Source organism: Pimephales promelas, chromosome 14 (genome assembly GCF_988280905.1).
Source record: "Pimephales promelas chromosome 14, fPimPro1.hap1.1, whole genome shotgun sequence".
NCBI classification, from domain to species: domain Eukaryota; kingdom Metazoa; phylum Chordata; class Actinopteri; order Cypriniformes; family Leuciscidae; genus Pimephales; species Pimephales promelas.
The window spans coordinates 23,623,522-23,638,222 of NC_142782.1; the positions used below are offsets into that span (position 1 = coordinate 23,623,522).

Sequence of the window (14,701 nt, forward strand, 5' to 3'; positions counted from 1 at the left end):
CTATGTTATTGTACTTTAATACATAAAGTAATACATCCTTCCCATTCAACGTTTAGCCCGCAACAATAGAATAATATTTAACAAAAAGATATTTAAAAATAGCTTTAACACCTTTTACATAATGCTATTTCTTTTCATGGCTATAGGTTAAAATAAAAAAAAAAAATCTATTACAGTATTTCAGTAAAAAAAAAAACATTTCAATCCTCCTGATGTTCTCTTGTAGCCTATACTTTCATTATGTGGGCTTCTAGGTCGCTAGCACCTTTATTTGACACCGACCTGTACGTGCCAGCTTTGCAGGTCATGCATTCTGCTTTACAGATCACACACACACTGTTTTCTGCTCTCTGCTTGGAGCTGCTGCAGATTGAGGAACGCACTGATTATTTCAAGACGGTGCGAAGTTGACGCCGGTTTCATACGTTTTGTGTGAAAAGGCAAGCGCCAGTCAATTTAAAGTACACGCTTAATGGACCCATAAAAACAGTGAAAACCGGACGTTTTCATGAATTTATAAACCCCTCCCCCCGAAGAGTACGTTAAAAGTGGACATGTCCGGGCAAAAGAGGACGTTTGGTCAGCCAAATATAGGAATATTTAAAGAAAAGAAAGTTCATTAATTTGATCTTGAATATAAATACTCAATTCTAAAAATCTTACTTAGCCCAGATTTTTGAACAATCGTGTATTTTACATTACAGAAGTAAAATTGTTTGGGAATTTTCTCTCAGCAATGCTTTCTTCAAACCTGATTTTTGTCCAGCTCGCAGTTCTTGAACTCGGCCTCTCCCTGTTCACGGAAAGTGATGATGACAAAACCCACAAAGATGTTCATCATAAAGAAGGCGATGATGATGATGTAGATGATGAAGAATATAGAGATCTCCACGCGGTAGTTGTAAATTGGGCCATGATTCTCTGCGTTGGCATCAATGGCTTTGTAGAGCAGCCTGAACGAGGAAAAACAGCATGTGGAGCATATTGTCTAAACATGGACATGGTAACCTTCAGTGACATATGGAGGAAGATGACAGAGGGGCAGACTCACGCTGGCCAGCCCTCGAAAGTGGAGACCGTGAACAGGGCCATCATTCCCATCAGTACATTATCGAAGTTGAATTCGCTGTTAACCCAGATCCTCTCTTTCACCATTGGATGACTCACATCTCCGTCTTTATACACCACAAATGTGCCCCTGTGTGTTACACACACACAATTTGTAGGCACAAATGGATGCACAAACACTCATGACACATAAACACGCATGTTGCCCAAAGGCGCATGCATGTGTGGTTAACGTAAGAACAGAATTAAAATGTAATGACATACTTGCACTGTTCTGGAGTGTGTTTAGCTTCATCTGTGCAACGATAAAATTTACCCTACAAAATACATTAGTAATGACGCATTAAAAAGTACGTTCATACATAATATTTATGCTGATGTTAAATTTCTGAGAGTACAGGAGGTACACAGCCTTTTGTTTGTGTGTGCGTGTGCGTGTGTTTTACCTTGAAAAGCTGAACGCCAATGCAGGCAAACATGAACTGAAGTAGAGTGGTGACGATCATGATGTTCCCGATGGTCTTTATAGCCACAAACACGCACTGTACCACATGCTACACACAAACACAAAGTCATCAGAGAAATTGAGTTTTTACACCATAACACTGACAATGAAAATGAAAATTAAGTACATGGCCATTTAAAAATTTTGGCATCAGCTAGATTTAAAAAAAATATATATTCTTTTATTTAGCAAAAACACTAAACGCTGTACCTTGAGTCCTTTGGCTCTGTTGATTGCTCGAAGAGGCCTTAGTACTCTGAGCACCCTTAGGATCTTCACTACAGAGATGGCACTTGAACTACGAGAGAGAGAGAGAGAGAGAAGTTTAACTTTACTTTGTATATGTGGACTTTTTCTTCATTGTCTCTAAAGTTTCTTTTTTTCTTTCTTTTTGTACATTTGCATTCAAAGCTTGATAGTGCACTATGTACTTTTCCACCAGAGGGCGATACATACACTGATGCATTCATCAGATATCACAGCTCACCTGAAAAAAGGGTTCTATATGTGTAGCATAGGGTTCTTTACTCAACTCCAAAGGACATTTTATGCTAAAAAAGGTTCAATAATGACAAGAAAGAACACTTTTGGCACAAAGGTTCTTTAAAGGCTATTATTCATTTATATATTACATTATTCTGCAACATTTTGTAGTTGTTATTAAAATGTTGTAGTAACTTAATATCACATTTTAATCAATGCAGATTTTTGGAGGATAAAAACTGAAATGGCACTCTTTGTGTGATATCGATAAATTACATTTTTAAACCACCATATCTTGAATTTTGTGATCATTGCATTTTAAAGGTTCCAAATACGTAGCGCTTTAGAACCTTTTAAGGTTCTATATAGAACCTTTTCTTCTAAGAGTGTATTTACACAAATTATGAATAAGACACTTTTGATGTCCGTATGAGCGTTGTGGACTTACTGTAAGAAGAAGGAGACCAGAGACACACTGACCACCAAAAGATCCAACAGATTAAACCAGTTTCTACAGAAGGAACCCTGATGGAGGAATGCGCCATGCACTGTCATCTGCAGAGAAATAACGTAACAAAAACGACGAGGGCATTTCAGTGTAGCAACACTAATCTGATCGGTTTGAAATCATAACAAAAACTATTGATTTATTGATTGACCGGTACCTTCAGTAAGATCTCCACAGTGAATATGGAAGTGAAAGCATAGTCAGCATAACCCAGAATCTGTAGAGAGAAATTCGGTTCTCCTTATATAAAAAAATGATGGTACTGTATGTACAGTAGGATGTATGTGACATGTTTATTTTTCTACAGTATACATGAATTAGAAAAGTAGGACACAGTCGATCGACATCCCTTGTTCTTGAATATTTCCACCAAACAATCCGAGCCCTCGCCATAATGTTTTCTGAAACCCTCAGGGAAATAATAGGTTGATAAGCATGTTGTTCAAGCCTTTGACTAACAGTCTTGACCCCAAACCTCAAATCTGATTGGTTGATAACAATGTTTTTGCAGAGCTAACAAGGATTCTGATCCAGGAACATGTCCTAGTTAGGTAAATCATGTTAAGCTATATGCGTGTGTGTGTGTGTGTTTGATGGTCAGCTGATTGAAGGATGGCATTCCTCACCGAAGAGCTTGTCAAACATGCCAATAAGGTCAGCTGCAGTAAATAACTATTAATGATCCTGCATGTGTGTGCAAGCCAGCAGGAATCTCACATTGTTCCTGAAGGAGTGAGCTCTGATAGGATCCTCCGCAGCCAGAGAAATGCTGCTGAGAATGATGAAAAGCAGGATGAGATTAGTGAAGATGTGGTGATGGATCAGGAAATGGCAGCCCACTCTTATCCTGGAGAGAGACACAAAGAGAAACGTGGTCAACTATGTGTTGTCTCTGCATGGTCCGTAAATTTAATATGACTTTATTTTAATTAAATTTATTTGCCACGCTGCTTGAGAAAACAGAGGCATTCATATGGTCATGTTTAAAACCACTCATACACTATTCAATATAAAATGAGTGTCACATAGTTGATCGAGTGAAAATTACTGCATTTGGATGCATTTCCAGACAATATGGTGTGTTTTGCATGATGTTAAATATGTAATGCATCTCAAATGACAATAAAAACTAATTGAAATCTGATTTGACATTCCAAAAATGTGATTGTAAACTCTGGATTTTGACTAGTTTTTGATGTTAATTTTATTGACGAACACCTCCAGAACTGATTCAAAAAATATGGCTAGTATTTTGGACCATGGCTGTCTACATTTGACTGTCGTACTGTAAAAAAATAAAAATAAAATAAAAATAAAATAAAAAAATAAAATAATTTTTTTATATAGGAAAAAAAATAGGAAAATGTTTATATATGAATTTCTAATTTTAAAGGGATAGTTAAAAAGGTAAATGTTGTCATCATTTATTCACCCTCATGTGATTCCGAACCTGTATGACAGACTGCAGAACACAAAAGAAGATATTTCAAAACAAAAACACTATTTCTATATTTGTTCCACAGAAGAAATAAATTCATGCAGTACACGTTCGAATGACATGCATAAATAATGAAAGAATTTCACTTTTGGAGTGAACTATCTCTTTAAATGGTCAAGCATTGACTTTGTGATTAAAACTGCACACTCACGGGTTGGTCTTGCTGAGGCAGAAGAACGCACTGCCCTCTGGGATTGGAAGAACTTTCTCTTTAGGAGGAGCAAAGTCAGCAACATTGAGCTGAGCTTTCCCTTCTTCCAGTGGAGAAGGACAGAAGGGAAGAGATATAGACAGAGAGAAACTGAGTTAATGAGATCACAATCTAGCTCAAACACCACTGTACCCTTAAGCAGACAACACTAAACCCCAGGACACCCCAGAGGGACACTTAGTGCATCCTAGGATGAGTAATTACGGTCACAAACGTCTGCTAAATAACTACTTTTTTTTTTTTAGACTTAACTATCTATTCAATCTAGTATTCATGGACTTCACCTTCATCATCTCCCTCCACCTGCTCCTCCTCTTCTTCTTCTTCCTCCTCCTCCTGCTCGTTTTCATCATCCACGTCCACCTGTTGAAAACAAAATGAAAGATTGACCTCAATGTGATGATTATTCAACAACAACGGCAGAAGAGTTGGATTTCCATACCTTCACCTCTCCGTTCTCTCCTTCACCATCAACCTTTTTTTCCTCTCCCTCTTTTATTTCTCTGTCAGGATAAATAGATCACATATCACAATCTTTGTTTTTGCATATACAGTGGGGTCCCAAATGCCTGAAACCATTGTCAAAAATGCTTCTATTTTGCTTTTTTTTTTCTAATTTAACAATTTGAAAATAATAATAGTGTATTTGTATTTGCTTTGTCTCAATTTTGACAAAGTTGTTTTTAGGCTTAAATTTCAATCCCATAATTTCAATGTAGACTTTCTAACCCCATAGTACATGTTAAACAGTAAATGTACTCGATAATGATGTAATATTTATGGCAGTTAGAAAGAGAGAGATTAGTTTTAGAGATGATTTAAAAACGCACTCCTTCTTGTCTCCATCGCCTCCTGCTAAGTTGTCGACAGCGATGGCCAAGAAGACGTTCAACAAGATATCTGAGAGAGCACAGGTTAAGACCCAACAAACTCAAAAATATGACAAACCACATCCAACAGCAACAACAAACCAGAAATTAGGATTTCTGAAGGATGGTGAGGTATGGTTCGTTTTTAATCAGTGAGCAATGACATCAGTCACTAGTTGGAAATAACTGCATTCCTGTAACTCAAACAGTAGTGTATGGCATTAGCAATGCAAAGGAAATAGATTCAAATCCCAGGGAAAGTATGTTGCTTTGGATCAAAGTATTTACAATGCATAAATGTAAATGAATTAAACATTTGGTGTTAATTTATGATATCACATAGGCTACACAAAATTAATGCATAATAAATAAGTCAGTCAAACTGGTTTTAGAGGGAAAGGATACAGTTACCACAGATGAACAAAATCACAAAGTAAAGACAGACGATCATTCCAGGGAAAACCGGGCCGCCGTATGCCATAATACCATCATACATCACTACATTCCAGTCTTCACCTGTTAATATCTGTAGAGGAGGAGAGAGGGAGAGGGGGGGGGGGGGGGGGGGACTAAATGTAACAAAAACCTCCAAAAACATTCAAACATTGACAAACTTATCTGTGAACTGCTTTTCTTTATTGACGAGAATTTCTGCTTATTAACTCTTTTCCTGTCAGCGTTTTTGAAAAAGTTGCCAGCCTGCGGGTGCATTTTTTTTCACAAAACATTCAAGCCTATTAGAAAACTTATTCTAGCTTCATACATTTTTTTATCAACACTTGAATGTGGATGTTTAACAAAAAAGCAGTATTTTGCACAAAAGGGTTAGTTTTGACCAAAACTACATTGAATTCAGAACTATGATCAAAAAAGATAGATGGAGTAAATCAAGACCATTTCATTTGGTAACATTTTTTAATTATAGACACTTTAAAGCTAGGGTATACGATTTCAAAGATTGTTCATTATTAATATCCTCGTTTAGATGCTGGTTATGGTTATATAGTACAATCCTAACAATATGAATAAAAAAAAGAACGAAAAAAATCCATTCACTCTATTGGCTGTACAGCCGCAGAAAAGTTGACCAATGTAAGCTGTGCGGCCGCACAGCTTATATTGGTCAACTGCTCTCATCCAATCACCAGCTCCACTTGAAACTCCGCCTGGCGCTCGCGTCTCCAACCCAACCGCACCCGCCCCCGCCCCCCTCCGTGCGTGAGCAAACAGCTGACAGACTGTCTATGGTAGCTAGCTAGTAGCGTCAGATCAGCAATGGATAAAGCAATGGATAAAAATATAAACGACAACAGCAAGCGGCCCCTGCTTGCCTCTACTGTAAAGTTTGGACGCAAGAGAAAGTCTGTGGAGGAAAGATCAGAGATTAAAAAGAAATGTGAAGAACGCCGGACTCTAAGTAGGATAAACATAGCGTCCTTCATTGACCATTGGAGAAAGCTTCAGGGAGATCAGGGGCTGAAAACAACGTTGACACGGATGACTTTTTGTTGAGCAGGTAAACATTTATTTATTCTTTTATGGTGTGACGTGTTACGTGGCTTTTTATCAGTTTGACAACTTGCTCATGCTGCCGGTCGGCATTGGAATGTTAGCCGTTTAGCATCGCCGATCGCGGTTCAAAGTAATTATATTTCTTGTTCGAGGTTTCTGTTCGAGCCGATCGGAATTTGAACAAGATGCGCTGCGTGCTGCAATAACAATTACTGAAAACCTTAGCAATACTATTAGTATTATAATGGTGGTGGGGAGTTTAGAACATTTCATGTGTTGCTAATCTTGCGTTGACGTGAACTCAAACGTGACATACGTCAGGGATCAGGTAGCACAGAGGGGAGGGGGGGTGTGTGTGGAGGCCAGGGCGGGATGAGTTTTTTAAAACTTCCCTACCGTCTCGACCGATTTTTAACATCGTATACCATAGCTTTAATGTTTGATCATGCTATTTTACATGTGCGTAACATAAGCAAAGCTCTATCACTTTTTTCTGCTTCTTCTTAGCCTATGTTTTGATCCGGACTCCGGAGATTCAATACTCTTTGAGAAGTTACATAATAGCGACTCCTACCTCCAATCCATGAAAACATGGATTGCCGTAAAATTTCATCAAAAGCAGGAAAAGAGTTGAGTAACCTAACATTATGTTTTCATTGATGTACAAGAGTTTATTACCTGAAAGCAAGTGAGCAAGGCCTGAGGAAAGGCATCAAATGTGCTCCTTTTGGTCTGCGTCTCATCAAAGTTGAATTTCCCTCCGAATAGCTGCATGCCAAGTAGAGCGAAGATGATAAGGAAGAGGAAGAGCAATAGCAGCAGGGAGGCAATGGACTTCATTGAATTCAGTAGCGAGGCCACCAGATTGGACAGAGCCGTCCAATGGCTGAAGAGGACAAGTGGGGGAAGAATTAACAGGGTGAAGAAAGACAGAAACATCAGGAGAAACAGAAAGGACCAGACTGAGAAAACAAAGAATTTGCAGGGGATAGAGAATGCCAACCAGCCAACCAAGAAATCCAATAAATGTTTTTCTTGTCATTTTTAAAATTGTCAACAAAAATAACAAATTGTTTTTAGACATGTTCCGAATTTGAGTGACAGTGACAAACATTAGAAACCTCATATAAAATAGTTTCTTTAAAAAAAAGTAAGAGGCCCGAGTACCGTGTAACTTTGAAGATCCGAAGCAGGCGGACGCAGCGCAACACTGAGATACCGAGAGGTGGCATGATCTCCAGCTCCACCAGAACTGTCTCCAGAATCCCACCGCACACGACGAAACAGTCAAAACGGTTGAAAAATGCCACAAAATATACCCGCAACCCCAGACTGTACATTTTTAACAACATCTCCACTGTGAACAATGACAGGAGAACCTTATTGGCAATGTCTATGAGAGAAACAAAAAGAAAGAGAGGCGGATAAATAGATGTGATCTCAGCTTAAACATTTTTGTCAACATGGAAGTTCATTCATTGGTAACACCAGATTTAGCAACAACAACAAAAAAAAAACATCTGCTAATAATAGAAGTCTATAAGTGTGGCTAGTGCTGTGGGACAGTACACATGTTATGGCAGCAAGGTGATGTTTGGCAACAGCCACATACCCTGAATTTCAGTGAGCCAGTCTGGTTGGTTATAATGTTCTGAGGCACTGAGAGCTGTGTTGAGGAAGACCAGGATCAGCACCACCCAATAAAATGTCACAGATTTCACTGCGGTACGACAGTTTCTCCGAATGCAGCGGTTCCAGCGGCGCAGGGCACGACTAAGCGAACATACACAAAAAATGTGCCCATAATCACTATATATAGTATATTAAAAAAGATATGCATATTATGACATATATGTTTATTATTTTACCAAAAATATATATATTGTTATGATATACATAAAATCCAAACAACAAGCAATAAGTCAGGAACCATGTGATCAGATCAGTTTTAGAAGGCATGTAATAATTATACAAAAGTATTGTTGGTTTAACTTTAAAAAGTAAGTTACTTTGTTGCCTCAAATTAAATTAATTAAAAGAATTAAAAGAATGAGATTGGTTTAATAAATAGAAACTCAAAATATGATGTTATCTGAACCACATTAATAACATGAAAGTTGATTTGACAAAAGAAAAAAGGTTCAAATAACAAAGCATGAAACTAGTTTTTCCCCCATTGATAGTTTCTTCTTGTTTCGAGCATAAATCTCACCAAATTTAGCTAATTCATGCTGTAACTAAGAAATAAAAACTGTCTGCTAGTGTATTTTCCAAAGTAAAGTTTACTATATACATCTAGTAGGTAAACGCTGAATCACGAGTTTGTCCTCACAACGACTCACCAGCAGGGTATCTTCATAATGCGAGCACTGAAGTCAGAGAACAATGGACAAAACAAAATGAAAGGACAATGAGATCACAGACAATTACAACACAGAACAATTGGAAAAATATAAACACTGATGCATTGCGTTTCACAAAGATCCAGTTCAGATACTGAATCAAAGACAGCCGAAGAAGCCCAGAGTAATGAACTGACTTGCAAGAGCACAAAGAATACAAAGAAAAGAGAACATAATGAGCCTCAACTGAGAAATTTCGAGATGACACTCCATTACGGCTGATAACAACTTCCATTAGCAAGCCAGCATGACAACACAATGAAAAATGACGTTTCAATGTGTCACGTTGTTTCTAATTATAGTGGGTATGTATGTGCGGGCATATATGCATTACCAGCAAGCAGCACAACAATCTGTGTGTTCCTCATCTATGTTTTCAGTGTTTTCGGAAGCTGTTTCACTGGCTGGAAGACTTGCTATAGCGAATGAAAAACAGGAAGAAAGTGAAAGATACACAGAGACAGAAAAGCACCGTAAAAAAAGAGAGGTATAAGAGAGACAAAGAGAAAAAAATAATGTCGGCCACACATTGGCACAGTTTTGGAGAAAAGCAATCTCTCTGAAATAGGGTCAAAGCACTTAATATGGGTCCAACCGAGAGATGTGATTTCTAGCCCCAGATGTAAATCATACAATTAGACCAGACAAAGTTGAGGGGCTATATATAGCACAGAGGGGCAGTGAACAGTGAAGAGGTCATGCGCCTCATTCTGATTGGCCGTACCGTGGGTTTCGTTTGAGTGGCTGAACCAGCCAAATTTCCCCCTCTTCTTATCAGCTAGGTCACGCAAGGTCACACCTGAGGGAGATTAAAAGATCGAGAGAGAGAGAGAGACAGAGAGAGAAAATAGTGAGGGAACTAGAAAAATGGCAAAAGTGTAGCAGGTGGGGAAAATTCTACCTCAAACATCAATGGTGAGATGAAATATGTTTGTAAATTTAATTTATTAACAAGATATCGAGAACTCATTTAAAAGGTTAAATGTGTTATTTCTGGCAATAGTGACTCTAAAGTGATCTGCAAGAATAATGATTCATTCTTTTGCGGGTGGTGATAATTGCGCAGTGGATAAGACACATGACTTCGGTGTGAGAGACCCGGGTTCGAATCCACTGTGAGACACCAATGTGTCCCTAAGCAAGACACTAAACCACTAGTTGATCCAGAGGCGTGCGACCTCTGACATATATAGCAATTGTACGTCGCTTTGGATAAAAGCATCAGCTAAATGAATAATGTAAATGTAAATGAGTATGAATGGGGTCCAGGGCAGTGATATTTTAGTATTATTCAAGTACTATTATTGTAATGTGTACAGTATTCAGTTTTACTTTGGGTAATTTAGTACTACTTTAACTAATTTACTTCAAATTAAAATCATTTTATTTCAGTTAGTTGTCAAGTTTCATTTAATATATATTTCAACAAAGCGGGTGTTTATGGGTGCAAAAAATACAAAATATATTTTTGAAGGGAAGTCAGAGTTAACATTTTTACTTAAGATTTGAATTAAAGGTGTTTTTAGCACTATTTTTTCCCCCAATATTTAGAATATTTTATATTATTAATGTTTAATTTTGCTGGTGTCTCAGACTGGTCTGAAATCATGACTATTTTATTCTATTGACAACTGTTTTAAACAGTAACAAAAAATAGATTAATAGTATATATATATATATATATATATATATATATATATTGCGATTATATTTTAGGTAGGGGGCTCTCACAAAGGAATACAAAAATTTGGGACCCTTGGGATCAAGAAGTTTGAAAAAAAAAATACCTGTCTTACTTGACTTATACAATGTAATACATACATTACACCATTCATCTTTATGTAAATGTGCTTAAGTGTGTATATCAATCATGTTTCTACAATGAACAATTGATATCAAGGACAAAGGGTTCTAGAGGGTGGAACAGAGCAAGTGATCTCACGTCTGTTTCCGTCTTCGTCAAACTCATCTATGTCCTCAGCCTGAGTGATCCAGTCCATATATCCAGACAGATCCTCCTCCATCTGCTGTTTCTCACGGAGCTTCTGAAAATCTCCACGAGCTTTCGCCTTCTCTCTCTCCTTAGAGAATTCTCTACACACAAGTATGGCTTGTCAGACAAGCAAAACAAACACACACACACACACAAAAACACACAATGCAGAGGCAAAAACACACTGTGGACTTTCACACTCTGTTTAACGAAGGGGAAGCTGCACGAGCCGGAATCTTTGGGGAATTCTGTGCGCTTTGGAACAGTCTGCAGGAAATCAGACTCCGCAAATCTGCTGCTCTCAGCATCTGGGGATTGTTCCATTCAGGTGAGTAAAAACATTAACATCTGATATCTGCTCATCTCCTGCTGTCCGCTGTTAAATAATCACTCGCACAGTCATGCAAACCGGTTATGATGCACCAACACTATCTCACGACCAATTCGTACGAATTCGACGCATGATTAAAAAGTGGCTAATTCGTACTAATTCGTACGACCTCACTCGTACTAATTCGTACGATTTGTCTAAACCCACGTGATGGTTAAGTTTAGGGGCGGGGTAAGGGGTAGGTCATTCGTACGAATTCATACGAATTGGCCAATTCGTAAAATATGTACGATTTAGCAAAATCGTATTAATTCGTACGAGTGAGGTCGTATGAATTGTTACGAATTAGCCACTTTTTAATCATTCGTCGAATTCGTACGACTTGGTCGTGAGATCGGGTTGCAACATCACAGGTATGATGTCATGACATGATGTAGGCTTGGCACATGAATTAATTGGGATATGGCAAAACTGTTTAAATCATTAAATTGTCACATGTGATGTATTGATCCAAAGATAAGGTAAAAGTATTTGCTGTTTTCAAAGTCAAAATTGAAATGTAGAAACATTATTATTAAACATACAACTGCATACCAATGCTATGCCTAGCTCAAACAGAAGAGCATGACAGTTTGGCCAGAAAATGCATAAACTGCTAAAATGTATATTCTGAATCAATGCTTTGGATATTAAACAAAGTGATAGGGACAAAATCCGCCATGGCAAAAGACACTTGTTCCCGAACATTCATGTTGTTATCTGTCCTATACACTCACCCGCTCAACACACCCAACACAAGGTTGAGAACAAAGAAGGATCCAAAGATGACCAGGCTAACAAAGTAAACCCACGGCAGCTCAAACCCAATAGCATCATTCATCTACAGAGATGAACAGGCAAGCAAAAGCAACAATATTAGTGTCATTACACAATCACTTGCTTAAAATATAATTATGTCACATTACAGTCAAGCTGAAGACAATGCATACGGCTTAGTTACCCAGTACAGGACATCTGTCCAGCCTTCCATTGTGATGCACTGAAAAACTGTTAACATGGCGAAGAAGAAGTTATCAAAGTTTGTGATGCCACCGTTAGGTCCGTCCCACTTTCCCCTGCACTCAGAGCCATTGACAGTGCACTGGCGTCCATGACCCGCAAACGCACATGGGAGTGGTTCATCGTCTGCAAAATTGTCTGAAAAAATAAGAGAGAGACAGATGGAGGAAGACAGAGGGTGACAGAAAATGCACATCAATATTTTATGTGAGTATGTGCAGATACCTGCACCAATATAATAGCAGGTGCGATGCATTCGTCCGATGAAGAGCTCCAGTCCAATGATGGCGTAAATGATGATGACAAAGAGGACAAGCAGAGAGATGTGCAACAGGGGAACCATTGCCTTCATGATGGAGTTTAACACAATCTGCAGGCCTGCACACGCACACACACACACAGAGCAGAGAGATCATAGCCTTCACAGTTATGTTAGTAACCCAAACCCTATATTTTGTGCATAAGAAAATAATTCCCATTCTGTCTGTTTTTGTCCATTATATCGATTTAGTATTTGGTCTTTTGGCAAAAAAAAAAAAAGTCATTTAAAAGTACTCTATGTAACTTTTGGCCCGATAGCGGTTAAACAACAAAACTGCATGCATTTTGCAGAAGAATATTGTTTTGGTTGTGTGACTGTGCAGATGAATATGGTTATCTTACTGCTCATAAAACATTATCTACTAGGCTTAAGAGATATAACTAGTTTGGATGGAAAGGATCTCAGGCTGACTAGCTGAAGAAGTTACTCAAGCTACAGTATACCCTAGCTATTAATAGACATGAAAATAAATTCCAGCACAGCACAACAACTACAATGAAATGACCTTTTACGATTAATACTGCTTAACAATGCAGCTACATATGGCAATTTATCTGTATAATAAAATACATTATTCATCTGCGGAGTAATAAAGCCACCATCTCTGTGTCGCCCAACATTTCAAATCCTTCAGTTCTTGCCATCTCTGAAAAGCCAGCCAATTTTGATGCTTGTTTTATTACGAGCTCTATCGTGTTCTCTTTTTGCCAGCAGACACAACTCAATTCTAGGTTTATTTAAAATGGATCATTCCCTGGAGGTTCAAGATGTAGAGTGCTCAATTTATCAAACTTTCTTGCTCGTTGTGAAAATTTACCTATGCAACACCCACATCATACATGCGTAAAAGTAGCTGGAGCATCTTTTCTCTATTTATGGCTATGACAAGACACTGAAGGGTGAGTGATGTATGTAAGCAATTTTCTGTGAAAAAATATAAACACTTATTCCTCTTTAATTCCTCTTTCCCTACTCTGTTTAGTTTCAGTTTAAGTCTTTTTTGTTTCTGTGGTTAAAGGAGTAGCTCACGTTTGAAAAAACTTCTGCTGATAATTTACTCACCCCAATGTCATCCAAGATGTCCACGTCTTTCTTTCTTCAGTCGAAAAGAAATTAAGGTTTTTAATAAAAACATTCCAGGATTTTATCCATATAATGGACTTCAATGGGAACCAAATGGTTCAAGGTCCAAATGAGTGTTTCAGTGCAGCTTCAAAAGTGCTTTAAACGACACAGACGATGAATAAGGGTATTATCTAGGACTCTTCGAGTCATGACTCGAAAAAAGATTTGTTCATTTTGATGAACGAGTTTGAACAGGAGAGTCACGAACACTCATCACAGAAGAGACCAAGGCGAGCATTTGTGCTTATAAAACTTAAACTTTTTTCTTTTTTCAAAATGAGCGATCGTTTCGCTAGATAAGACCCTTATTCATCGTCTGGTGTCGTTTAAAGCCATTTGAAGCTGCACTGAAACTCTCATTTGGACCTTGAACCGTTTGATTTCCATTGAAGTCCATTGTATGGAGAAAATCCTGGTATGTTTTCATCAAAAACATTTCTTATTAATTTAATTTCGACTGAAGAAAGAATGACATGGATATCTTGGATGACGTGGGGGTGAGAAAATTATCAGCAAAGGTTTTTTCTAAAAGTGAACTACTCCTTTAATTATCCACCTGATTACCATATATAGCATATATACTCCCTGTTCTGTTTAGTCCTTTGTCAGTTATTGCCTTTTTCAATGTGTTTGTGTTCCGTAATAAAGTCTCCGGAAACCGGAGCACCCAGAGGAAACCCACGCTGACATGGGTAGAAAATAAAAACTACACACAGAAATGACTCCTGGCTCATCTGTGGCTCAAACCAGGGACCTTCTTGCTGTGAGGTGACGTGCCGCCTAATAGCATTACAGGTGCACACAGTGAGGAATTT

General features: G+C 38.1%; 1 protein-coding gene across 4 annotated transcripts in view; it reads right to left on the bottom strand.

The window, feature by feature from the left end:
* The window catches only part of cacna1fb (calcium voltage-gated channel subunit alpha1 Fb), a 37,440-nt gene that overhangs the window by 12,542 nt on the left and 10,197 nt on the right, over positions 1-14,701 (bottom strand). For 2 of the 4 annotated variants that reach the window (XM_089119638.1, XM_089119637.1), the window contains exons 5-26: positions 12,665-12,817; positions 12,381-12,577; positions 12,157-12,260; positions 10,999-11,150; positions 9,781-9,855; positions 9,391-9,472; positions 8,267-8,427; positions 7,822-8,047; positions 7,333-7,540; positions 5,548-5,668; positions 5,104-5,173; positions 4,716-4,776; positions 4,558-4,636; positions 4,214-4,316; positions 3,282-3,411; positions 2,722-2,781; positions 2,505-2,611; positions 1,784-1,871; positions 1,515-1,622; positions 1,333-1,385; positions 1,052-1,198; positions 752-953 (exon numbers count right to left, since the gene is read on the bottom strand). In XM_089119638.1, coding sequence (XP_088975764.1) covers positions 752-953; positions 1,052-1,198; positions 1,333-1,385; positions 1,515-1,622; positions 1,784-1,871; positions 2,505-2,611; positions 2,722-2,781; positions 3,282-3,411; positions 4,214-4,316; positions 4,558-4,636; positions 4,716-4,776; positions 5,104-5,173; positions 5,548-5,668; positions 7,333-7,540; positions 7,822-8,047; positions 8,267-8,427; positions 9,391-9,472; positions 9,781-9,855; positions 10,999-11,150; positions 12,157-12,260; positions 12,381-12,577; positions 12,665-12,817 — 2,687 coding nt within the window. Of the gene's footprint in view, positions 1-751; positions 954-1,051; positions 1,199-1,332; positions 1,386-1,514; positions 1,623-1,783; positions 1,872-2,504; positions 2,612-2,721; positions 2,782-3,281; positions 3,412-4,213; positions 4,317-4,557; positions 4,637-4,715; positions 4,777-5,103; positions 5,174-5,547; positions 5,669-7,332; positions 7,541-7,821; positions 8,048-8,266; positions 8,428-9,390; positions 9,473-9,780; positions 9,856-10,998; positions 11,151-12,156; positions 12,261-12,380; positions 12,818-14,701 lie in introns of all 4 variants that reach the window. The other 2 variants (XM_089119635.1, XM_089119636.1) reach the window with 1 other exon arrangement.